The sequence below is a fragment of the Lepisma saccharinum genome, chromosome 2, assembly GCF_977018435.1.
Source record: "Lepisma saccharinum chromosome 2, izLepSacc3.1, whole genome shotgun sequence".
Lineage (NCBI taxonomy): Eukaryota > Metazoa > Arthropoda > Insecta > Zygentoma > Lepismatidae > Lepisma > Lepisma saccharinum.
In genome coordinates this window covers 181,489,722-181,516,005 of record NC_139230.1, presented here as the reverse complement: position 1 = coordinate 181,516,005, position 26,284 = coordinate 181,489,722, and the positions used below count along the sequence as shown (strand labels likewise).

Below are 26,284 nucleotides of genomic sequence, written 5' to 3'. Positions count from 1 at the left end.
AGATGGGAGAGTGTGGGTATGGCGATTACCCGGAGAACGTCTGTTACCCGAGTAAGTAGTGCCCACAGTGAAGTATGGTGGTGGCGGCACCATGTTCTGGGGTTGTTTCAGCTGGCATGGCTTGGGTCCACTATTACCGGTGTATGGTCACATGACGTCTGCGTTCTACCGATTTAATCCCGACAACTCCATGCTCCCCACGTTGTGGCGTTTTTATGGAAACGAAGAATGTGTGTTCCAGGACGATAATGCGACTTGTCATGTTTCCAGGGCTACCATGGAGTGGTATGCAGAAAATAATGTCACCCGACTGGATTGGCCTACTCAGAGCCCTGACCTCAACCCTATCGAATATCTATGGGACGAACTGGAGCGCCGATTGAGGTCGCGATCGCCTCGCCCTTCTACACTTCCAGGGTTGGTGACTGTACTGCAGGAGGAATGGTGAAATATCTCACTCTGTGCACTACACGACCTTGTGGACGGTTTACCACGACGAGTGACTGCTGTTATCGCTGCCAAAGGCGGACCGACCTCCTACTGATTGCAAGAAAACTGATGGTATCTGCTGACATGTGGAGTCCAATGACTTTCTTCCACATAGTGTATTTTCCCATACGGATTGTAGGCATCCCCACCGAACGCGCTATATGGCCCTGAGAGTTAAGATCTGTGATCAGTTTCCGGGGTTGCATTGCAATACTATACTAATACTTGAGAGCTGCGGTGGTCTAGTCAACCTCCGTGGCAGAACGGTTAGCACACAACGCTGCAATGTCAGGGGTCCCAGGTTCGAATCCTGGTTCGGGCATAGATGTTTGCGTTTATCCCAATGAGAATACAAATAAATATGTCAGACTTATAATTTTGGCATGGTTAATACACGGAGGAGATATTTAAGCTTGAAACATCACGAAAAATAATGGAAAAACTGTGAACTGCGTTGAAGCAGAATTAAAAGTGTGTGCGCATTGTCCAGCTATCGTGTGTTGTATAGTAGGTAAAGGTAAAGTTCCCCGTGCATGTAGCATCGTGCCATGAAGGCACATTGAGGGGATATGGATGGGAGTAGGGCATCAAAAGCGGCGGCGCCAGGATTAACCATCTAGGAGTACTGACAGGGTGCGGAATGAAATTTAGGGGGTGCGATGTTGAAAAATAAGGGAAAAATTAAACATGTATGTATGCTTTAGCCGCTACATCAAATACCAATCAACTTTTAGTCTTCTATGAAAATATACCAATGACTTGATTCATTTTTGCTAAACGTGGCTTCCCTTTCAGATTAGTAGCATACAATAATAATGGTCTCCCTTCAATACTTAATATTATAAGCCCATGACAACATGGTTTTCATAAGTCATAACTAAATGACACTGCAACACGGAAAAACTGCTTTGGTTGAATTAACAAAACACGTTTGGATAAGTTAGTTAGTACATATAAACAATAAACATCGTACCATTTATTAAAGTTGGTAATTTTGATCAAATTCTTTGGTAACTACAAGCACATGTGTTCCATTACTAAAGAGCATTCAGATTAATTTGCTTTATTTTACTTACCTTTTATGCCACTTTTGGCTAATTTGCGAAGATGGTGATGAGTGATAATATGATGAAATTGATAATGGACACTCACAAACATCCATGCCAAGGCCGATATTTGAACCCGGGACCCCTCGTGTCGAAGCACGATGTTCGAACCACTCCGCCATGAGGGCCGGCCAGGGGCATTGAGAGGACTGGTGAATATTAATTTGTTTGACCCTTGTTTGAATAAGAGTTTGGTTGCCAGAAAATATTTTTGGTTACTCCAAACTTTTTCCTTTGTGAAGAGTTAACAGTATTTTCTGCTGAAAATTGGTTTTGAAAAAGGGGTACTGAAGAAAATCAAGGGATGCACAAGCACCCTTTCGCACCCCCCTGGTGCCACCCCTGGGCCCCACATATTCTCGATCTCTGCCATTTTGGAGGTGATGTGATCACAACCACGCTCCGGCTGCCTTTACCTCCCGGAACCTTTTGATTTGAGGCTAGATGAGTCCCAGAGCTGCTTTATGCAGGGACAAGACAGGAAAAAATTCCGACCTTAGATCACTCACTCCGAGAATCGAACCGAGGTCTCCCGAATGGCAGTCAGACAGCCTGCCGATTTTTATAAAAAACATTTTTAATAAAAGTAATACCCCTAAGCTGTAGTATTCCCAGTTTTCTCTCTATTTTCACACACATCAATATTCATTATTTTATCTGTATTCTCATTGGGACAAACGCAAACATCTATGTCCGAACCAGGATTCGAACCCGGGGCCCCTGACATTGCAGCGTTCTGTGCTAACCGTTCTGCCTCGGAGGTTGACTAGACCATCGCAGCTCTCAAGTATTAGTATAGTATTGCAATGCGACCCCGGAAACTGATCACAGATCTTAACAGCTACACCATCCAGAAAGAGTAGAATCAAACTGTAGGTAAAATATTTTAGAACATAGTATTTTAGTTAATTAAATAATTTGTCCCGCACTGTGGCTGTGTGGTGTAAGGCGTCCGGCTACGGAACGCGTGCAGGTTCGAGTCTCCTCGGGGAAACGTAACAACTTTTTCTCCTAAGATTTCAGCCTGTGTATGAGACTGGTTAACACTCACCATCATGAATAAATTGGGGAGATATGAATGAGTAGCGTAACCTACAACAACGACTGGGGGTTAGTCGTGCTGACCACACGTCACCCCGTAACTGGTTGGATGATCTCGCACCTCAGAGTAGGATCAAGTAGGGGTGTGGCCGGCAGTCGGTAGGTTGGCCTGGGCAGAGAGAAGGAGAGAGAGATAGCGTAGCGTAGGTTCCTTTGATGTTCGTGTCCCTCGCACGTGATTGGTGGCCGGGTTTTGAGTGACAGTGCGCTTAGCAGAAGTCGGTTGCGCCATATCTTCGGCAAGGAGGCTGTTGATAGTTACTGCGGTAAAAGTGTTGTTTGAAGCTGCACAATGCCTAGAAAAGGGTTGCATTTTGGTGTTCTGCAATAAATTGTAAGAACAATGGAGGAAGAAAAGATTAACAAGGAAAACGTAAGATACTTTCGCTTCTCGAAAGAAACAAAGGTGTTTGTTTCCTTTGCATATTCATTCATAGAGTTTTCTTAAAGTCGCAGAATACATAATTTTCATCGTCAATAACATGAAAACAGAAATATCCTCACCATTTTTTTTACATTAAAAAGATCTGTCCACTGGGCTGTTTTAATATTTTACAATCTAGACCTCATATTTGACAACCAAGATAGACTTGATTTATTTACCCGTAAATTTGGAAACTTCTCATGAAAGTTTTTTTTATTCCAATATTTGTGGCAATAATCGCTTCTCAGTACTAATTTAAGTTAATGTACATTTTTATTTCTTATCGGCCACGGTGGTCTATTCGGTAGAGCACCAGACTGCCACGCAAGAGAACCGTGTTCGATCTAAGGTCGGAAATTATCCGGCTTTATCCCGGCATAAGGTGGCTCTGGGGCTCACTCAGCGTATTCTCTAAAGATCCTTGCCAGGAAGGTGGTGGCCGCAGCCTGATCAAGGGCTGCCAGACATTCCTCTTTTATCTTTAACTTCGCTGCTTCTAGTTGAAGTAATATCCAACATTAAATCGTATCGTGTGTGAACTTAATAGTTAGTTGACGCATATACCTCCCGTGAAGCATTGTTGAAATAACACGGGAGTCGATTTTCTTGGTTCTCCTCCGACCGCCGCAAACATATGAGTCAGATGTAGCGGCAACCATGCCAGCTTACGCTCCACCTGCCTTGGGACAGAAATTCTCCCCGACAAGCTCTCCGCTCTCCATATGCTCCGTGCCCTGGGCCCTCAATGGTCTATTGCACCACGGGCTATGTATGCTTTTAGTTTAATCATTTCAAAGGTGTGAGGTGAGACCTTGATTGTCAATTCTTAACTATGTTAACAGAAAATATTAAATAGTTTTTGAGTCAGTGAACTAAAACAATACAAATTGAATGTTAAAATAGAGTACTGCCAGGAAAAAATGTATTTAATTTTAAAAAAATATATATTTATAAACATAATCTGAAAAATAAAAGCAATAAACCCCGGGCAAAATGCCAACCCTGGTATGGAATGATTTTGTATTATTGTACACAGAAAGCACGAAAATTAAAGTCTCGAGCGAGGTGCAGTATTAGAATTTACAACATGAATTCGTTCTATTCAATACAACAATGTTATAATTGGCAAATCTGGAAATGCACCAGTTCAATAGAGACTGCCTTAAGTCATGTCAAGAATCCATACTTTAGGGCTTCGCGGCGTGTTCAATTAAATTCCTCCAGCAAGTTTATGTAACCACAAAGACGTCATCAAGTGAAGCCCTAGGCGCAATCCTTCGTCAGCAACATTCAACCATTGCAAATTTTCCCCAACACAGCTATCGGATTGGTTTTCACGCAGACAATAAAAATATTTTACTTTGCTTCGAAAAGGTTAGGAAGGGCGGGGGAGGGGGCGAGCAGAAGAATAACAAGGAAGTTGTGTGGGTAAATGTAGAGATATTGTCACATGATAGAAGAAATTAGAGGACGTAACACAAGATCCTGCTCCAAGGGTGATTACAGCTAAAAAAAAAAAAATTCAAAAGAAAACGGCATTGAGATTTTCTATATCTCAAAAAAGGAATTGTGAAGGGTTGGCTGGCTGTATATAGCTGGGGGCATCAAATATTTTGCCTGTTGAGGTATAATTTGTTTAATAATGGAAAGATTGAAACAATGAACACACATATAGTTTGCCTGTAGTGTCCTCTACTCAAAGTTACCCTTACACATACGTAGTTCCCATCACGTTCGATGCATTTGAGCGAGCGTTTTACCAGGCATCAAAAAAAGTTTGGAAAAATTCCACAGAATACTCCCTGCCCCACCGTTCAGAGCTGTTTTCACCTCCTGTAGATCCTCGAATCTCATGCCACAAAGCACAGACTTGAGTAGTTAAGTTCAAAGTGGGAGGAACCCACAGTGTGGACAAGTGAAGGACTGGCAGGCCATCAACGTCTATGACCGACGACAACCGCCACAGGGCTGATGAGCTCATTAGAGCGGATAGATGCATCATGGTTATTTATTTGAAAAATCTCAAGAGATAGAAACTTATTTCACGTAAATAATTCAGTTCTTGGAGTGAGCTGCAATGGAATTTTATGGAGTCTGATGATCTGTTGAATCCTTCCCCTTTTCAGAACTATAAAGATCTCGTTCGGTCCATGTGGTCCACTTTGCAAGCAGAAGTCATAAATTTGGCATTCAAGATATGATTACCAATTTGACGTTTAATGCACACAAATGGAAATAATCTTGGAGGTGGGGGGAGATACACAAAATTTACAAAGTCGGTGGCTTAGAAGTACGAAGGTACCATTTGCTCGTTCATTTCTTTCTTTCTTCGTGGGTGGGGGAGGGGGAAGGTACAAAAATGCACACAAAAGGCGAACTCCCAACATTTTTTAACGCAAACAAATTGAAGAAAGGACGACAAATCGAAGACTTCGACTCTGAAAAACTCTTGCTTAGATGTTTGGAAAGCTCGATGGTGGACAATTTGTGGTCAAACAAACAAGACACACCGATTTTTCCGGCACTGTTTTACAGGTTGGCATTTTGAAGTTTCTACCGACAGTGCCAGTGCTCGTCCGCCCCCTCCCTTTCTCTCTCTCCCCTACATGCAACATTCTGAATGTTGTTACAAAAGCGAAGATATTTCATTTCTCCTCGCAGTTTCTTTCAAATTATCCTTTCAGCAAACTATTCTACATGAAAACTTATTTTAAACACACGTGGAAAGAATACTACAATTTCCATTTTCTTCGTACATATCCGACTTACGTAATACATAATTACTTCTTCACGTCATACATGCGGCCTTGTATAAACACCATTTGTCTCACTGACGTAAATAACATTTTTATTTCTGAATTTTCACAATGATTATGTACATAAAAAACCCATTTTTTTAGTTGAACCTCTTCTACTGCCGGATTATCAGTTGCAATTATTCCTGCATATGTATTCTCTTGCAGCAGTAAATTTTCCCGTAGAATAACGCTCTCATTTTGATTATTTTAATCAATTAATTTTTCAAACACGCTTCGGTTTCTTATTTTTAATATTCCACCAGCTTGCATCTGATAAACATTTACTACAATAGGTGTGTGCGCCTCGCGATAAAATAAATTTGCCTCACGAATAATATATTGCCTCTCTTTTCATCCACATTTCGTAGCAACACCTTACCGCCTTCCGGTAAAACTTATCTTCAATATAATTCATAATTCACATAGAACTTCAATAATCGCCTTTCATCCGTTGCATGTAATTATTCATAAATTTAACTTAATTTTATGTATTCTCCCGGAAACGCAGCTAACAACTTCATAACAATAATGCCTTCCTACGACAGCGTGTAAACGCCAGTTTTCATAACTAGAATTATAGCCACAACTGTGGCAGCATGTAACTTCACACAAAGTCTACGTATATTTTCACTATTATCCCTTCCACTACAAACTTTGTATTTCCATAATGAATTGAACATAATTGAGCATTTTTGGTTCATTCTGTTGAATCTGATACTACTCAGAATGAATATGTTGATTTTTCTTTGGGGTGGGGGTTCCTGGAACATATCCTAGACCTAGAGGTCTCCTAAGGGTATTTTTATGTAGAACATATAGACTATATCCTACTGGTAGTCAATCAGCTAGTCATTTGGTACAAGTTTATATATATTTATTATCTTGTATAACTATAATTTTTATTTGTTTTGTCATTATTTATTAAGTTATCATTTTATTATTATTAGCAATTATACGAAATGTTACATCAACATTATTCAAAAACGAAGTATTGTAGGCCTAATAGCATTGCAATGCCCTTGTTTCAGTGTTATTGGGCATACACTATGTAACCAGCCCACAGAACATTTGTGAAAGCAATTCTGCGCCGAATTCTTTTCTGATCGGCTGAAGGACAATTGCGATAAAAAAAAAGTACTTTGTAATCTACCGGCCTCTTTCCCAATGGCATACAAGAACCTCTGATGGGACACATACTCCCGATGGAACCGAAAAGGCATAAACCTCATATTACAAACGAAGAACTTCTCACAGTTACATAATCGGCAACAAACTTCAATACGACACAACCAGTATTTTTTTTACACCACACTCGGAAAACATAAAATATATCAATTCCGTTAACAATACATTTCATAGAAGTTCCTTATGCAATAAACTTTTTCTTCACAATGAACGAACGCGATAAGAAACTCGACTTGGACAAATACATTTTTGAATATTTCTCATTCGCTCACTAAACAATAGTTTTAAAGAACTTTACATTGAACTTTCGTAACGATTATGTGTAGCCAATTCATGTGGCAACAATAGTTCCAAGTGCTTTTTTTCTTTCCATAATGTCTTCTTAGTTCTCTTTGCGCTTTTTCCTCACTTAGAATTTTCATTTTCTTGAGTACTTTGCATTGTAATATTATCTCCATCTTTCTTCTGGGTTTCCATTCTCTCACAATTCACATTTGCGCTTTTTCACGAAGGATTGTACCGAGACCACCTTGCAAAATCTAGATGAGAACGAGACATTTACACAACTCGAGACCACACCGAGACTACCAGTCTCGTCTCAACGGCATCCCTATTTTTTTGCAAATCTCTTCAATCACTCATTTCTACTTTTCTTCTTACGTCTACTACTTTATTCTATAACCGAAGAACATAAGAGGAACGCCACTGTGACACAAATACCTCTTTCGGAGAAATTTCTATCACAACGAGCACGCCGAGTAGAAAATTTGTCACTATTTTTGCCTTCATTAGTTTATGGATCTTTACTATACTGATCGCGGTCGCAAGTGGCGTCTGACCTACTTTTTGCTACATAGCTCTCTACCTGTCCACCAATCGTCTTTGGGGTATGTTCCTGGATGAGCGTCAACCTCAGTTGCAAGGTAAAAGCTGTAGGGGTAAGATCGCTCTCCCGTTACACCGTTGCCAAGCGTATGTCTGTTTTTGTCAGTTGTTTTTATTTGCTTGTTTGTACAGTGTTCCGGTGTTTTGTGCACTAATTGTCCGTGCTTTATGTACTATTGTACAACTTTTATCCAGTAACGGCGCTGATCAACTCACCCCCGTTTTACAGCACGTTTGACAACATGCTGTGTATCCGACACTCATTTGTTCGTCCCGCCAGGAAATTTCGGTACCCTGTGACTCGAAAATGCCCGATGTCAGCCGAAGAGAATTCAACTGATCGCTGATTCGTTGTTTCCCAGCCGCCAGCTGGAAATGCGAATAGTATAGCATTTACAAATTCATCTTCACCAATTTCAACTTCGGCCTCCTTCGGAGCCGTAAACGCAGCTTATTGCGCCATTCCTATGGTGCCGCTTTTGTTTAGTAAGAAAGAGCAAGATGATATTTTCTTCATTCAACTCGCTTATTTGAACATGCGCTTCTTCATTTTTTATGGCTTCATAAGTCTTAACCGATAAATTCTAATTTTTACAAATACTCTGAATTTCATTTCTTTTTCTTCAAAATTTATTATTTTGGTCATCTAATTTATTACTAAACGTGTGCTTCAATACTTTTGGTTCTTCTGTGTTTACCGAAACTCTCCACACCCACCCCTTCCGTTTTGTTCTTTTATTAAAACATGCTAATGATATTCTGTTTACTAACGTTATTTCCTTCATTGTCTGTCTTTCCTAAATCACCTTGTACGTTATCTTCAGCTAACATTCTTTACTGAATTTTGGTCTGCCTCAAAAATGCGTATGCATTTTATTTTAACCCTTTCCGTTGAAACTGATTATTCATACAGTCTTAATCTGTTTATCATAATAAATCGTACACACATAGTAAAAACTCAGTTTCCCTTTTTGTGTTTTCGAGGCATTTCTGCCACTTTTGGCTAATCGCGACGATGAGGATGAGTGATTAAAATTGATGAAGGGACACTCACAAAGAACACCCATGCCGGGATTAGAATTCGGGGCCCCTGCCGTCGTAGCGCGCTGTACTAACCACTCCGCCACGGAGGCCAGCTTTTCTGATGAATCAGAAAAGACAATTCGTTCCCTATCACTTAAATGACTAAAAACAATAAGCAACACCAAAATAGATGGGGGTTTATTTAATAATGTAATTGAGTATGAAGGTAATAAATAATTTATTGAATAAGTCATATTGTACTGTTCATCCAAAGAAACTAAGCACTGCGGCCTAAAACCGCAGAAAACAAGATGTTTCGAGTGTTGCGGATTGCCTATCTTCCATCATTACGCTGCTTCTCCCCCAGACGCTTGTCGCACACACCCGAGGAGCCAGTGGCACACACAGGGCCCAACCGATCTTTGGTCCCATTTTGGCGATACTCTGGACCAGTGGCGTGCCCAAGATTTTCAAAGAGGGGGTTATACGTAAACGTTTTTTGTGGTCATCCCTTATTTTGCCTTCTTTTCCTGCCTTTGTCGTTCTTTCAATTTTAATATTGGGCCAAAGTCGGGAGGTTATGACCCCCACCAACCCCCCTTGGGCACGCCACTGCTCTGAACATCTAGGAACCTTAACCTCTGGTGTCACAAACGACAAGTATGTTTCTTTATTTGTTCAGTTTACTCCTCATATTTTATCGTTGTTTATAATGACAATGAGACCTGGATCCCTATTTTTGCCAAAAAAAAGAGAAAAACGCTAGTCCCTAGAACATAGTTAGTTCCTGCTAACAGAACAATATATTGTTTATGTAAAACAGTGAAAGTGCAGGTTAGAATTGCTTCGCGGTAAGGTGCGGTACCCAACTGAAATTCGCCCCTCCCAACTATAACTTCTTGAAACCCCACTGGTTGTACATACGTAACATTATGCCGAGACAGCATATTTGAGCTTTTGAACATGTAATTAAAATGTCGAGGCTGCTTGCTTATTAAAAGTTTCCAGAGAACAGTGAAAAATTAGATTCTCTTCCTAATTACTGGAGCCTGCAACTTGCTCTAAATGTCTTATTTATTCGTGTGAGAAGATTCGTAGGCTTTCTCCACGGAAGTACATTTCAGGGCACTACAATCACCACGAGTTATTTCTATTCTGCAGCCTTCCCGATGGCGTGGTGGTGATAACGTCGTCACCTTGTAATCAAGGAGTCCCGGGTTTGATACCCGTTGGAGGCACATAGTGGTTTGGACCCCACTTTAAACTGTAGGTTCAGTCAGTCAGTAAAACGTCAACCGTCGGAAGCCGAGCGAGTTAAGAGAACCGGTCCTGTGGGAGCACTTGCCCACCTCGGGAACTCCGGCTCATCCGAACGAATGTAGGATGAAGCCTGCACTGAGTTAAAGCCATTCAGCATAATTCTGCATAATGTGGACTGGCAGAAATAAATTATTGTGCATAACAATTATGTATTTCCACTGTCAATGCTTCTTTCTATTATTAGTGCCTGCGAGTACTTAAAATATTTTTACAAGAGGACAATATAAAATATCCACTATCAAAAATTGGGATTTTTATGCCTTTTTTGTAGGTTTTCCCCACAGGCGAGTTCAGGAAACACGGAAAGTCTCCCCATCCTTCTTGGCGACAATACCAGGGGCCAGGGTTGGAATCCCGTCATGGGCATGGACGATCTTTGAGTGTCCATCAATTTCATCATATCATCACTCATCCTCATCTTCGCGATTAGCCAAAAGTGGCAGAAAAACAAAATAAAATGGAGCAAATAAATCAAGTGACGACTATAACTTACAACAAATATTAGTGAACAGCAATCCCCTTCTTAACATCATGTTTAATATGTATAGTAGGTGACAACTAGGAAAGGAGACCATCTCCCGCACCCAGAGAGAGAATCCATCCGACATTGCTTGTTCCTCTACAGTCGCGTCGAGTTGTCAACACAAGCTTCATACCGAAGGTTCCAGGTTAGAGTCCCGACCTGGGCATGCAACTGTTTATTTCTTAATGCATCATTAATTGCATCTAATCATCGTGCATCTTCATCGTTGCAATTAGCCACAAATGGCAGAAATATAAAACATATTTCATGTGTGTAGAGAAGCTGGGCTGGACTGTTTGCACTAACCATTACCAGTTTGTAGTTAGAAGCCTGTTAGTTCATTGAACTCTTCAGCCTAATTATTGCCCATTTTGGGGGGAGCAGGAAAAGGTTCTTAAAAGTCCTTGCCTTGACTCATTCTCACCAAACAGGTCGCTAGGTGCCGGGGCTTGCCCAGAGTTGATACCTTCCTGGAGATTAGGCCTGCTCGAAAAGGTTCTCAAGAGGAGAACGTTAGAACAAATAATTTTTAAGATTTTCTGTTTCGAAAATTACTAAATATAAAACACTGTATACGTTAGTGCAAAAATTGTGCACTCTTTTTAAATTACAGCTGTTAACGTTATGAAAGTATTAATTTTTTGAATGAGAAAATCTTAATTTGAGTCTTTTCGTTATTCACAGTATTAAAAGTGAATGTCTACCATATGCCTTTTAAAATTTTAGTTCCTATTATCGTGCCTACTGTCCATTTTTTTAGTGGTTTTTGCGCCATTTTATGCAGTTTCTAGCGCCTAGAAATGGGCTCTGCTAATTACAATGACCCTTTTTTTCTGGTGAGAATACAAAGTTAATTAAATCAGGTGCAATAACAATTAGAAAACTTTTGTTAATGACAACAGAAAGCATCTGCTCATTTTATTTCCACGAACCATTGCTTCGTCTCAATGAAAATGTGTGATTCCAAATTAGTTTTTTTTACTGAATGCTTGTATTAGAATCCACGCTAGAATTGGTGATGTCCTGTCTGTGAAATATATTGTCGATGCTTTGGCAAACTCGCTTTGTTCTACATGTTTGTGTAACGTTGCAATGGCGTTAACTTTGCAAGTTGCGTAGATAATACGAAGGCCAAGCTAATTTCATTTATCGTTCACCAGGAAAGAAAACTCGCTTTAATGTAATTGCAGGACTTATCGCATATTTTCCATACCAGCGTGTTAAAATAGAGGTAGCCTACGATAACTGGCTATCATATACGCATTACAAGGTACCAGGGGCGGCGCCAGAAATTTTTCATAAGGTGGGCAGAAGCTGTATATTGATAGATTAGGGTGGGCAGGTATAAATGTAAGGCCATATATATATATATATATGTATGTATGTATGTATGTCTGTATGTATGTCGTATGCATATGTATGTATCCCCTCCTCTCTTACACTTCTTTTTCCTTTACTTTTCATATTTTCTTTTTTACTCTTTAATGCCTTCTTATATCTCTCTGCTTGTAACCTCTTTCTCCTTTTCACTTTCTCTCGTTTCATTCTTCAACTGTTTATCTTAACTGGCACACACACACGTGTGTGTGTTTGGTGTCTTTCCTCTTTCTTTTCTAATCTATTCTCGCATCTTGTTCCACTTCTTTGTCTCCGATGGACACAATTATTTAAAGGAAGTGTTTGTGTGTGCGCAGTCATACGTTCTAATCACATTCTTTCATTCATGTCAATGTAGTGAAATAAATGTGAATCGGTTGCATCACATTTTGTCCTTCATATGCAAAAAATACAAGACACATACTCACTGTCCGGCGACAGTGATAGAAAATGTGATAGTAGACAATGGTGAAGAATTAAATTACCTTCTCGTAATTTAAATGCATGTTCCTGATCATTTTATTTTCATCATACGAGTTTTTGACTGAAACTTGGGGGTTAATGATCACTTTTCTTGGCTTACAGGGTTATTGCAACAGACAAATGTATCTGAATGTATGTTTGCAGTAACGGCGATCGGGTGCCAAAACTTGGGGACCAAGATAGTTTACTTGTTTGGTAAAAAAAAAGTCTTAGCATTAAGAGGCCATAGTGCGGATGCAACAAGTGGCAAAATGTGGAGGGGGGGGGGGAACTCTCACCCCTTGTTCCTCCTAATCGCCGCCACTAGACATTTGGATTAAAATTAATGTCTTATTGGGAATGTACACACACGCGCGCGCGCGGAAAAAAATTCTTTCTTCATTCTGCATAAAGTATCTCAAGGCTTATGAAAGGCTATTTTGACAAAACATCGCCCAAAAGTAATAATCAAATAACATTAAAAATCTCTCAACAATTGAAGAGATTATTTGCTAAGTTGCTATTCGTTTTCTGAAGTTAGTCTTCGTTACTCATGCGGGAGAAGTAACACACGTATCGTTAGATGAACACATGCACTAAGGTAACAAATAGTTTACATTTTGTAGAACGTGATTTTGGACAAGGAATTCATCGAAATTGATCACCATACCCGGTAATTCATCTCTTTTTCACAGATGACTTGGGTTGTATGGCGTGACCTTTTCGAAAGCGCTCAAATGTCAACCTCTATCCTGCCAGCATACCCTGGAAACTTTAATCTTGCAGGTGAACGAATCTCTGGCGCCTGGAACCACAGTCAAAATAATAATTTGTGGTGGGTTGTATTTTCAGTGTCTGCGTGTATTTGTTTTCGTCCTTGGTCACTTTCAGCTAATCACCATTGAACCTCATCGTCGCCATTAGCCAAATTTGCTGAAAAGTGACTTCACATAGAACAAATCAGTCGAATCAGCAACAACATTCTCTTTCAAAAGTGGAGTTTCATTAGTTCATACCCTTCGAAAGTTGAGGTGGTAGTTTCAATTTCACATTGTTTCATTCTTGGATCAAGGCACCTAACTCCGTGAACAATAACGTTGTTTTCCGAAAGTCTCAAATATTTGTCTCTGGCAATACACCCTCTTAATATCACACATCTTCTGTGGTGATAAAATGACACGTTTCCTGTGAGTTCTTTCTGTATATTTCTTTCTCGAATGGCATAACGTTGTCGCCTTATAATGAAGAGGTTCTGGCTTCTTCTAACCCCTCCCCTGGTGGAAGCACAATGCACACTGGTTCGGACTCCACTTTAAACTGTAGGTTTAGTCCCGATTAGCGTATCTGAGCATAAAGTGGATTTAAAAACAAATAAACAAAATTTTCTAATGGATAATTCGTGACACCTTTTTTCTTTACTTCATCTGCATGCATCTACATATTCTGTTGACCTTTTCTGCTGAACCTCTGATGCTTCTAAAGTTTAAACCATTCTCATCCTGATTGATTAGTTCTCTGACGCCCTCAAAACAAAGTTTTACTACCAACCCCTTTCTTCTTCTAATTCTACGTAAGTTAATCACAAGAAAAATAGCATCATTACGTAACTGATAGGCTATTATCAATTCAATAATTCTGTAACTTTTTCCAAACCCACATAACCGTTACATAAAAATTTATACACCTCGGTATTGTAGTGATTATTGTGATTACTTCTTATTAGTACAAATACGAATACAAAGTTGTTGTTTGTATACCACTAGATATTTGAAGATGACATGTATATAAAAATTGTAATGAAATAAAGAAAGAGACACTTCTGGAATTTCAATGTAGACCTAATTAAAAAATCGATATAATTTATTGTGTTGCTGGAGGAAGCAACGCTAAGATGGTTTTTTTATTTGTTTATTTAGAGATTATTTTAATCATGCGCAGGCCGGGATTTATATATGTGAAGGCCTAAGACCTCACCCCAATCGCCTCCACAGTTTGAGTTATAACTTCTCGCTAAGCTACATGAGGTGGTTAGTTATACGTATTTCTACATTTTTCATCACATCCTAAGTACCTCCTTTTTCCTTTATACAGTACTTTTCCAAGCAGTTTTCCCCAGTGAAGGCCCAGAGCTGCAGCCCTCAAGGTCACCCTAAATCCTGATCTTATCTTGACCATAACCTGCATAATTTTGTATCTCCTAAGCCTACTAGCTGCTTCTAATCATAGAAGCACGTATTCAATTGATGACAGTTTATTTTGTTTCAAGTTATCTAGTAATTCTTTTTGCTTTCTAATGACAAAGTTAAGACAGCTTTTTATGGGATGATGATATGTGAACATTTTTAGTATAGATAATATTCGTGAGTAAAATATACATGTAATGAATACCAGAATATACGTATTTATTGAAACATTCACATATCCCCAAGTGTATGTACTTGGTGAATTTGATTGGGTGGGCAACCGGGTGGGCACAGGATTTTTTGGGTGGGCGCTTGCCCACCCCTGCTCACCCCTGTCGCCGTCCCTGCAAGGTACCGAGCATTGTGATCGCTTAGAGGTTTGCTACAATTTCAAAAGTAAAAAAATACACACAACTTCTGTATATCGCTCAAGTTCACGGTAAAACGAAACCATGTTCCTTTATCACTACATGATGATTGTCAGTGTTTCGAAACATGTGCGTCGTGGCCTAGATCAAGGCATAAATTAGAATATTTATTCATTTATATATTTATTTATTTTACCAAAAGTTTTAGATGTTGTCCTGAATGACCATTTTATACTGAAACAGTAACAGCAGAAAAAGAACAATAACAAAACATAGAGTACAAGATGGCAGAGGAAAAAAAAATACACATACATTGTTAACAATTTTCTGAAACTGCGCTCTGGCAAGAATATGTCAACATTTGGAGCGCAGAGATTTTTTTAAATTTTTTTCTTTTGCAAACAAGAAAAGCGCCTGTGTACAACTCATTTTTACTTGTGATTGTTCCATTATCTTACGTGCGACAGAGGGTACGAGAAGATAAAAGGTGTCCCTTATTCTTCGTTCAAGCTATCATCCCAACATTCGCATGTTTCTGAATTCTAAACACAAACACACACGCACGGATTGTATAAACACCATATCTTGCTAACTCGAGATGTTTCATTCATATCTTTCCGTAGGTCACCTGAAAGACAATTGATACATCTGGTGACAGCTCTCCTCCATGCAAATAAGGAACCAGGAACGGATGTTTGTAGTTATACATGCAATAACAGAGCAATGAACCGGATAAATGAAATATAATCTTTGTTCAGAGGCTATTTATTTTTCCTCCCGACACAGGAAGAGTTATAGCAAATGTATTCAGAAGCAACAAGCGAAGTGATCGTACGAATACACGCACGCGGAAACCGCAATGAAAGGATCTGTATCAGGTTCTACACTGTCCTTCAAGCAGTTCCTGATTTAATTCGAATGACAGTCAAGGAATCTTTAGATGCTGTAACAGGGTTAAAACTAAAAATCATATTCAAGAACGAATGCGACAAAACTGTAAACTTTCAACTGAGATAGTTTTTCTTATTTTACCTCACTTTTCTTCTACTTCTGGCTAGTCGAGAAGGTGAATAGTGGCCAGCGTCCGTGTCTGTTCTCTACTACAGCTTACCGAGTCACCAATCGAAAGGACTCAGGTTCGACCCTCAGGTTTATGCTGCACGTTAGAGGTGTGTGAATAAATAACTGTTAAGATAATGTTTGCATATAACGTTCTCTCAAATATTAAATGCACAAAATATAACGTTAGAGTCTATCTGTGCAGCATTGTGTTTGTCATATCCATTTCAACAGTTGATCCATCATCCTCATCGTTGCTATTAACATGAGAGGAAGGAAAGCGACGTAAAATAATCGAAATGGAAAAATGGAAGATTTAAAGTGGTGACATGAAAATTATTTTTTTATTATTTTACTTTGCTTTTCTGCCACTTTTGGCTAATTGCGAAGATGAGGATGAATGGTGAAGTGCATGAAGGGACAAGCTCCATCTAAGTCTACGGCGATAAGTTGATTTCAATAACAACTTCTACCACCGCCGTAGAGTTAGGCATCACACATAACGCCTTGTTGGGAAGCGAGTGTTTCTAGGTGTCCCATTATTATTGCCAGTGGCTGCATATCTAGCTCCAGACTATTCACTTCAGGATACGTTTAAGTCAACAAGTGAGCATAATATTTATGTTGAGTACATTTAAGGGCTTCCCCGATGGCGCACTGGTAGCGTCGTTGCCATATAATTAAGGGGTCTCGGATTCGATACCCGGTGGAGGCTCATAGCGGTTCGGATCCTACTTTAAATTGTAGGTTCAGTCCCGATTAGTCCCATGTGGATAAAGCGGACTTCAAAAAACTTAGTACATTTCAGGAGGGTTTAAAATCCCATATCCCCATCTCCGTAAGTACGCTATTGGGTCCATCATCACTTTCGTTATTTGCAACGAGTTACAAGAAAAAAGTGTTGCAGTAATAAAAAATCTTGTCAGCAGGAAAAAAAAATACTAAGGATATGCGAAAGACCTCGTTATCAATAAAACTACACAACAAGATAAACACTATAGTAAAATATGAGAACAGCGGTTAATACATTTATATTTGTGGTAACAAGTGAGCCTATGCTAAGAACGTAGTAAAATAAAACAAAACACTAAGGAAACGTCGGTGGCACTTGACCTTTCGAAGGCTATTAAGTTCTGGAGTAACCATTGACCCGCTTTCCTTAAAAAAAATTAACTATTGGATTTGATTTCCAATTTGTAATAGCCTTGTACTAGCAACATCTTTTCGAGGTTCGTATGCCAATCACGTCATTTTCTCTACTGAAGCAGTTGTTGGCTGCACATTTGCTTACCATGAACAGGTTTTACTGGTATTGTCTATGCGTTAAGTTTCATAACCTACAAATCTAGTTTGTGAGAACTATAAAGCACTGGAACCGGATTTTATGCAGCTGCATCATGCAAAATTTGTACATGAATATATAGTAGCATTTGTTATTCTGAAAATGTTAATATACGTAAAGCATACATATTTTTGTACCTATATGCTCCTGCTTCTATGGCGGAGGACTGGCGTAACTGCAAAGTCAAGGGGATTCAGTTCGATTCCATGGTAAGTATATTATTGTGAATTCACAGGGTGATTCACAAGTTTCCTGACAGTCCTGTACTTCTGACATGTGGGTGGTTAGGGACAATCTGGGCATGCCTGCAGAGTCGAGGAACAGGTTTACAGATTTGGATATTTGGTGATTTTGGATTTTGGTTCTTTGCAACGTCACACTACACCTTCCAGTTAAAAGAACATCCAAGATGCTGTCTATGCATCTATTCTAGTGTGCAATATCTCCTAATTAACGTTCTATGCAACGATTGTTCGTAACTGCCCACATTTCCGAACGATAGAAGTTATCAGGAAACTTATGAATCACTCTGTATTTTTGGCTACTTTTGGTAGCTTTTCAACTCTCTAGGTTAATAATAGTGACGATCAGTATGAATTGTGAATCGATCAAGGAATGAACACAATGAATATTTCATGGTGACGTAAGATTCAAACCTAGGTCCCCTAGGCTTGTAGGAAGGCACTCATTCAGAGAGGATAACGAATCCTTGGGAAGGTCTGGATGTGAAATTTCCTTTTTCCTGTCATAATTAACAGTTCACCACATCCTCAGCGTGAAAAAATTTAAACAGAAAGAGATGCGTATTTGTGCCTACAAGAAGTTTATCGAATTGCTCAATAACATTTATACGAACTCAGCGTGGCAAACATGATAAACAAAACATCTTGAAATATGTATTTTACATATGCACTCTTCTTATTCCAAAATAGTGCATATTCAATGGTATTTAGGTATATTATGATGGATTATAAAGATATTTATACAATTATTTTGTAAGAGTTAACTTCTGAAAATTTACATTTACGATATAAATTGTATCCTAACATTGTAATTTTAAGTACCGGTATTTTAGAAATAAAAGCCATAATTATTATTGTATTAACAAAATAGTTGCATCAAACCAAAATGCTTTGAAGTAACAAATGTGTAAGGTATTGCTGTAACAAATTTGACTCAAAATATTTTGAATGTATCTAAAAATTATTGGTTGTCAAATTTATAGCTAGCACACCGAATGAGATATGCATCGAGTATTCGATAATTTAGTGGATAGTAACAATTTTATGCAAATATTCTTAAAAAAGAAATAGTGTGAGCCGAGAATTCTACCAATGGAAGACATAAAATAATATAATAATGTAACATACATGTATTTATAGAAATTGATCGATCAAATAATTTCTATTTAGCATTTGTGTGTGTTACTGGAATAATTTGTATTTCCAGCTCTTCTCTCGTACAGAATTTATTGAAAGTTGACACTCAAGTTAATCAAATTGCATTTTATACATCCTTCGGTGTCAGGATATATACTGTAATATATATATATATATATATATATATATATATATATATATATATATACTATAGATTAAATGAAGTTTAGTGGGACCTTTTATGTATCTGAAAAACGTGTATATGACGCCTCTAAATAATACTGGCAGCTGAGAGCAAATAAGGACGTCCAGTGAGTGAAGATAACATTTTTGCGCTTATTCTGTGTCCGGGTTTAAAATATTAAAAGCATTATCGTGTCCGGTCTATTCAGCAAAAAAAAAATCCTGTTTGTGAATTAAAAATTGGATGTATCACCACGGTGAACGCAACAAAAATATTGAATTTGAGAAAATCTCTGTAAATGAAACGTCATTTTAAAATAAATGTAGAAAGCTACTTTCTAAAAGTTAGTTATTGGATTAATTCAGAAATGTAACTTTGTTATACTTATAGTCACTTCAAAACTAACGTCGTAACTCTATATAGTTACAAGAAAAACTATGTAAAATGTGGATGCTTTTTAAACAGAAGTTCATTAATAAACCATGACTCATTTACTTAAGATTTAAAGTTCAATGAGATTTTGAACCAGAACACTAGAAAAATAAAATAAAATGAGCGTTAGCTTTATAGATACTACCCATGAAATGTTTTCATTTACTTTTGTAAAGTTGATTCTTTGATGTCCAAAGAAAACTGAAAAAAAAAAACCCTCAATTTTTTTACTTTCGTTAGGGACATCATTCAAATTAAAGCTGTTTAAAGTAACAATTTCGTTACAAGTTACTGAAAAAAGTAACCAATATTCACTGTCTGAAAAGATAGTTATACAAACATTTGCAAGTCAGCACATTAGTTCCACATACTGATTTCAAGCCGGGCATCATAGGGTGAGAAGCAGTCAGACGAGGATCAACAAAGAAAAACTTACAGAAAATTATTTTCTTAACTTCATAATATTTAACCTTGTATCAAAAAGATGTTAGCAGCCACACCAAGAGAATATTTAAGTGTATACATGTTCGTTGGTGCATAAAATCACACCACTGCACTAAACTTTTTTTTTAAAAAAAAGGCGCAATACAAGTTTTATTCCCGCCCTTTACAATTTCAGATTGTGACCCCATTCCTGGCAATTAGACAAAATGAAACTTGCATGAAAGATACGAGCAGCTGTCGTGATGAAACAATGAAATTAGAAGGGAGGAGCATCATGCCATCAAAAAATATCGCATGGATTCAGGCAAAAGTCTAAAAATAAGTTTCAGGAGGGAAAGGACCTGATACTAAATTTCAGTCTCTCAAAATCATCTAAGCACTCCACCCATGGGAAGCTTTATGGTTTCAAATTTCCTAGAAATTTATTTATTTGTACTTTCATTTGTATTTTGTCACTTTTCTGCTTCTAAGAAACTCGTGCACAGGCTGGGACTCAAATCTCATCTACACAGAAAGAAATAGCAAAAGCATCTGGTGACCAAATATTAACTTAGAAGAAAATAATGCCTGTTCACCAGCCTCATTTTGTATTGGCAACCTGATCGAAACAGGTCCATTTGTTTCAAATTATAAAATTTAGTTTACTCATATTAACCAAAAGTTTTCAGCATTTTTGTTTAGGTTAAACCTCGCCACCAAAAGTTACTGGTTCGATTGTTGCTTTCTTTCTTACATAGATTTCATTTAAACAACCTCCACATTCATCGTCGCAAATACCCAAAAAGTGGAAGAAAAGCGACGTAAAATAAGGTAATATATAAAAGACAATGTCTTTGATGAATTCGAACGAAATTAGTTTTTATCTGTGCATTTTCTGGGGATGGTATCGAGACGAGACTCCAGAGTCTTATCTCGTCTCGTGTGTCAGGAAGTCTCTTGTTCTTTGTCTCGAAGCGCAAGTCTCGGTCCTGAACATACGTAGTAATATGCACAGTGCACCGTCACACACACACAAACGTGCTGGCCGAGCACGGTAAGGGGTCGACTTTCGATTTCGCTAACGAAGTTCCCGGGATAAATTAGCTTTGCATTTACGATAAACTAAATGTACGTTCTATCTATAAACAGTCAGGCACGTATCATCTTCGTATGTCTACTACACTCGCATAGTACAGTAAATTTGGTAAACGTTTATGCATATTTGAAAACCGAAGTCTCGAATATTAAGTCTCGTCCAGATTTCTACAAGTGCAATCCCGGACCAGTCCCGATTTTTGCAAGTGCAATCCCGGACCAGTCCCGATTTTTCCAAGTGCAATCCCGGACCAGTCCCGATTTTTCCAAGTGCAATCCCGGACCAGTCCCGATTTTTCCAAGTGCAATCCCGGACCAGTCCCGATTTTTCCAAGTGCAATCCCGGACCAGTCCCGATTTTTCCAAGTGCAATCCCGGACCAGTCCCGATTTTTCCAAGTGCAATCCCGGACCAGTCCCGATTTTTCCAAGTGCAATCCCGGACCAGTCCCGATTTTTCCAAGTGCAATCCCGGACCAGTCCCGAGTTTTCCAAGTGCAATCCCGGACCAGTCCCGATTTTTCCAAGTGCAATCCCGGACCAGTCCCGATTTTTCCAAGTGCAATCCCGGACCAGTCCCGAGTTTTCCAAGTGCAATCCCGGACCAGTCCCGAGTTTTCCAAGTGCAATCCCGGACCAGTCCCGAGTTTTCCAAGTGCAATCCCGGACCAGTCCCGATTTTTCCAAGTGCAATCTCGGACCATTCCCGATTTTTCCAAGTGCAATCTCGGACCATTCCCGATTTTTCCAAGTGCAATCTGGGACCAGTCCCGATTTTTCCAAGTGCAATCTCGGACCATTCCCGATTTTTCCAAGTGCAATCCCGGACCATTCCCGATTTTTCCAAGTGCAATCCCGGACCAGTCCCGATTTTTCCAAGTGCAATCCCGGACCAGTCCCGATTTTTCCAAGTGCAATCCCGGACCAGTCCCGATTTTTCCAAGTGCAATCTCGGACCAGTCCCGATTTTTCCAAGTGCAATCTCGGACCAGTCCCGATTTTTCCAAGTGCAATCTCGGACCAGTCCCGATTTTTCCAAGTGCAATCTCGGACCAGTCCCGATTTTTCCAAGTGCAATCTCGGACCAGTCCCGATTTTTACAAGTGCAATCTCGGACCAGTCCCGATTTTTACAAGTGCAATCTCGGACCAGTCCCGATTTTTACAAGTGCAATCTCGGACCAGTCCCGATTTTTACAAGTGCAATCTCGGACCAGTCCCGATTTTTACAAGTGCAATCTCGGACCAGTCCCGATTTTTACAAGTGCAATCTCGGACCAGTCCCGATTTTTACAAGTGCAATCTCGGACCAGTCCCGATTTTTACAAGTGCAATCTCGGACCAGTCCCGATTTTTACAAGTGCAATCTCGGACTCGTCCAGTTTTTTTAGGCGAGACCGAGATTTGTCTCCTTATCCTCCCCATAAGAACAACAGGTGTCGAAAACTGACGTCAAATTCAATAGGAAAAGGAAAAATTGAACTTATAAATATGACGAAGCACGTTTGAAGAATTCACAGGTACTTGAGCAGAAAGGAAAAAAAAAAACTTCTGAAAAGAACATCGAAGACAGACACTGAGGAGTCAATAAACACACTTAAGCATATTTTCCAAATCACTTAGCACGATTAGAGAAGGAATCTAGAATGGAGGGCTTCCTCTCCTCTCCCTTCTGCACCCTTTTCTTCATCTCTGCGCATGCGCATGTTTGCATTCGGTAACCAAGGAGCGTCTCCGCATTCCCAAACGCAATCTCCACCGTCCTTGGTACCCCAGATCTAAAATTAGCGCATCTCTCGAACCAACGTAATGAAGACAAATTTTTGAATTTACAATTTTTTCCTCCTGCACAAGGCCTCTTTGAAAACTCCTTTGTGCGCAAGCGTCTAGAGTCTGTGTACGCGTGTTTGTGTGTTTTGCGAAGTATTAGCAGAGAGATTTAGAGCAGACGCCCGCTTCACAACATAAAGAGGTTGGATGTTTTGAATGAAATGCAATGTTTATCGTATAAAACTGCGTAACTAATCGCTGTGTTAACCTACTTTTTGAAGTCGCTACTGTAAATATAATCAACCAGAAAATTCTTCTTTCTTCATTTGACATTACGCACAACCAGGGCAGTCCAAACTACAGCACAAGGACCACATCCGGCGCTCCATGGCTTTTTACGTGAGCCGCCCAGTACTTAAAAATTATAAAACTTCTAATTTTATTTTGCAGCATTATCGATTCAATTTGATTTTTTTGTTATTTAGCGTCGCTTTTCTGCCACCTTTGGCTAATCGCGACGACGAGTGATGATATGAGGAAAATGATTTAGGGACACTCGCAAAGAACACCCGTCGTAGAGCGCTGCACCAACCACTCCGCCACGGAGGTCGGCTTTGCGGCATTATCTTCTGCGTAAACGTAATATGTCTAAGGACTAATTGTTCAAGTAATTACTGGCCCTGCATGGAAAAAAGTTTGGACGCCATGATGCACACACTGCCATATAAACTTCTCATCTTAATAACGTGTGTGAGGCAGCAGCCTCTCCGTAATAAAAACAGTGAGAAAATAAGCTGCATAAAATATTTTGGGGAATATTATTTTCTTTAAATTATTCGTGTAATGAACCGGCACTACACTAGTCTAAGCCCTATACGTGGATACAATTAATAAATTAAAACAGCAAGCGGCACCGAACGTATGTCGTAGAAGGATATGTTTCATTACTTAAGATTACCGTTTGCTATGCCAAATAGTGCCATGTACGGTGAAGGTACCATCAAAACAAATTGCTCGAATCTTACTAAACTACCCATAATTAGAACATGGTTCAGTATCCCAAAATCATATTCCGCGTACGCCCCTGTCTCGTCTATATCCAGTTTATGGAATATTCCAACTCGTTAACAAAAAACCTGACATTAAAGCGTGCTCTACACAAAGGCGACAATCGAAATCGGCGCTAGTTTAAAGTCCTACGGGAAATCAAACCACATTAACCTTCAACTTGATCACATCACTGAATATTATGTTACGTGCTTCAGATACTGGTCTTTTGTATTTGTCCTTTTCTTATTTTTAAGTCGTTTTGATGAATGATAAATAAATGATACAAGGATTACTAAAGGTAAATAAAGAAAAATGGAGAATAGGGTAGAGATTTTGACAAGGGATTTCGAGTGTATTTCAAGAGGGATGAATCTCCAAAACCTCTCGGCTAAGGGGATAACACAAAGTAACGTCCATACCTGAACCAGGATAAGAACAAAACCTTCATTGCTCTTGGTAAATTATGCCGATCAACTCTCTCCTGGAAAAGCCATTAAGGCCATTCACCTTGCAATCAAAAGATCAAGGTTGGAGCACAAATGCTTGCATTTCGAATCAAGTATAAAGTCGATCCTATCTCAGCCAAAATATGGTATGAGAATCCAGTGAACCATTTTTGTTTAGGTCTCCTGATAGCTGTATTCTACCCGGTCTTCTCTAGCTTTCTAACTATCAGGAACATGAACCGGAAAAATGTGCTAGATTACAAAGAAACAGCCGTGGTTCGCCTTTACTTTGAGGATCTCAAGGTTGTATCTTGGGCGTGCCTCAGTAAGGACTTCTCGCGTTGATTGTCTAATTTTGAAACAGACAGGGAAAAGTTGTCTGCATTGCACAGCTTGTACTGGTGTAAAATCTTGACAAGGAATATCGTTGTCATTAGTTATAAATGCTTCTAAGGGCTTGAATCAATTCATGTCTGAAATCAGTGAATGGTGAGTGCTAAGTCTAGGTTTGTACCCTCAACATCATATCTGCGATATCCACCCTTGTGGTTTGCTACTTTTAAGATAAAATCGTCACTCTACATTATATATATTGTTCCACACGGGAATACACACTGGTGCTCTAGCTAAAGTAATTTACATTTCTAGTATAAAGTACTACTGGGTCTCCAATCTATGGGTGACAGTTTTTTTTTGTTTGATAGTTTGTTTACACGAATAATGGTGGAAGGGAATAATTGATTGATTTGGTTTATTTTACTTCGCACTTCTGCCACTTTTGGCCAATCGCAAAGATGAGAATGAATGATATGAAATTGATGAAGGAACGCACAATAGAACACCCAGACCGGGATTCGAACCCGGAACCTCTGGCGTCGTAGCGCGGTGTTGTTGTTGTTGTTGTTGATGAATTCGTGTTTTAAGTCCACTTTATGCACAGTAAGGCCAATCTGGACTGGGCCTACAGTTTAAAGTGCGATCCGAACCACTATGTGCCTCCACCGAGTATCGAACCCGGGACCCCTTGATTACAAGGCCACGACGCAAACAATGCGCCATCGGGGAGGCCACGTAGCGCGGTGTGTGGAAGGGAATAAATACTCTGAGAGGAGATCCGAAACTGTCTAAAAATTGAGAATTGTGGCATCTTTCATCTGGTCAGTGCTATGTTTTACAATATTTTCGTGCATTCATTCAATGGTGTCCCCCTCGTCAAAAGCTAAGTAAATTGAGAGGGGTTTGCAATACGCCATCCCCCTGAACACACCACTAAATGTAATATAATGTGCAAGTATTGACATTTTAGCAGGCCCGAAGAATTTACTGGATTAAAACAAAATCACGTCCACTCGCACGTGCCTAAATTTTAATCATAAAAATCCAAACTCACGCATCGTCCACCCGCTACCAAAAAAAGACCTGAGAAGGGAATTGCTACTCACCGCAAGGATGACTTCAGGTGCAAGCACGTTGTCCGCAACCACAATCACGCTCTCGTAGTTGATGTCGTTCTTGAAATGACTCTCGACCCACGCCGCATCTTCCCGCACCGTGGAGGACGGAGGAATGAACAGCTCCATGTCTCGTATTTCTTCCTTCCATGATAAGATCCCTGAGCCAGCGGCAGCGCACACCAACAAGGAAATGACTAGAGTTATCACAGGATGCGTTCCGATTAGCCTGCCTAACCTACGAGAAAGAGAATGGTTCCTGCTCAGTATAAAGTATGAGAAGTATTTGGGATATATATATATAATATGTACATACATGTAATACATGATTAACACAAATTCTGATGCTCATGTTTGCAACTCTCTCTCTAGAATTCTTAAACCCGAAGGTTTATGGCTGCAGCAACACAT

At 39.4% G+C, this 26,284-nt stretch overlaps 1 protein-coding gene across 3 annotated transcripts in view; it reads right to left on the bottom strand.

Annotated features, from left to right (window-relative positions):
• The window catches only part of LOC145984217 (patched domain-containing protein 3-like), a 235,198-nt gene that overhangs the window by 87,401 nt on the left and 121,513 nt on the right, over nucleotides 1-26,284 (bottom strand). For 2 of the 3 annotated variants that reach the window (XM_083117775.1, XM_083117774.1), the window contains one exon: nucleotides 25,865-26,111. The exons of the other annotated variant lie outside the window; for it this stretch is intronic. In XM_083117775.1, the coding sequence (XP_082973901.1) occupies nucleotides 25,865-26,111 (247 nt within the window). The remainder of the gene's footprint in view (nucleotides 1-25,864; nucleotides 26,112-26,284) is intronic. 3 annotated transcript variants of the gene reach the window in all.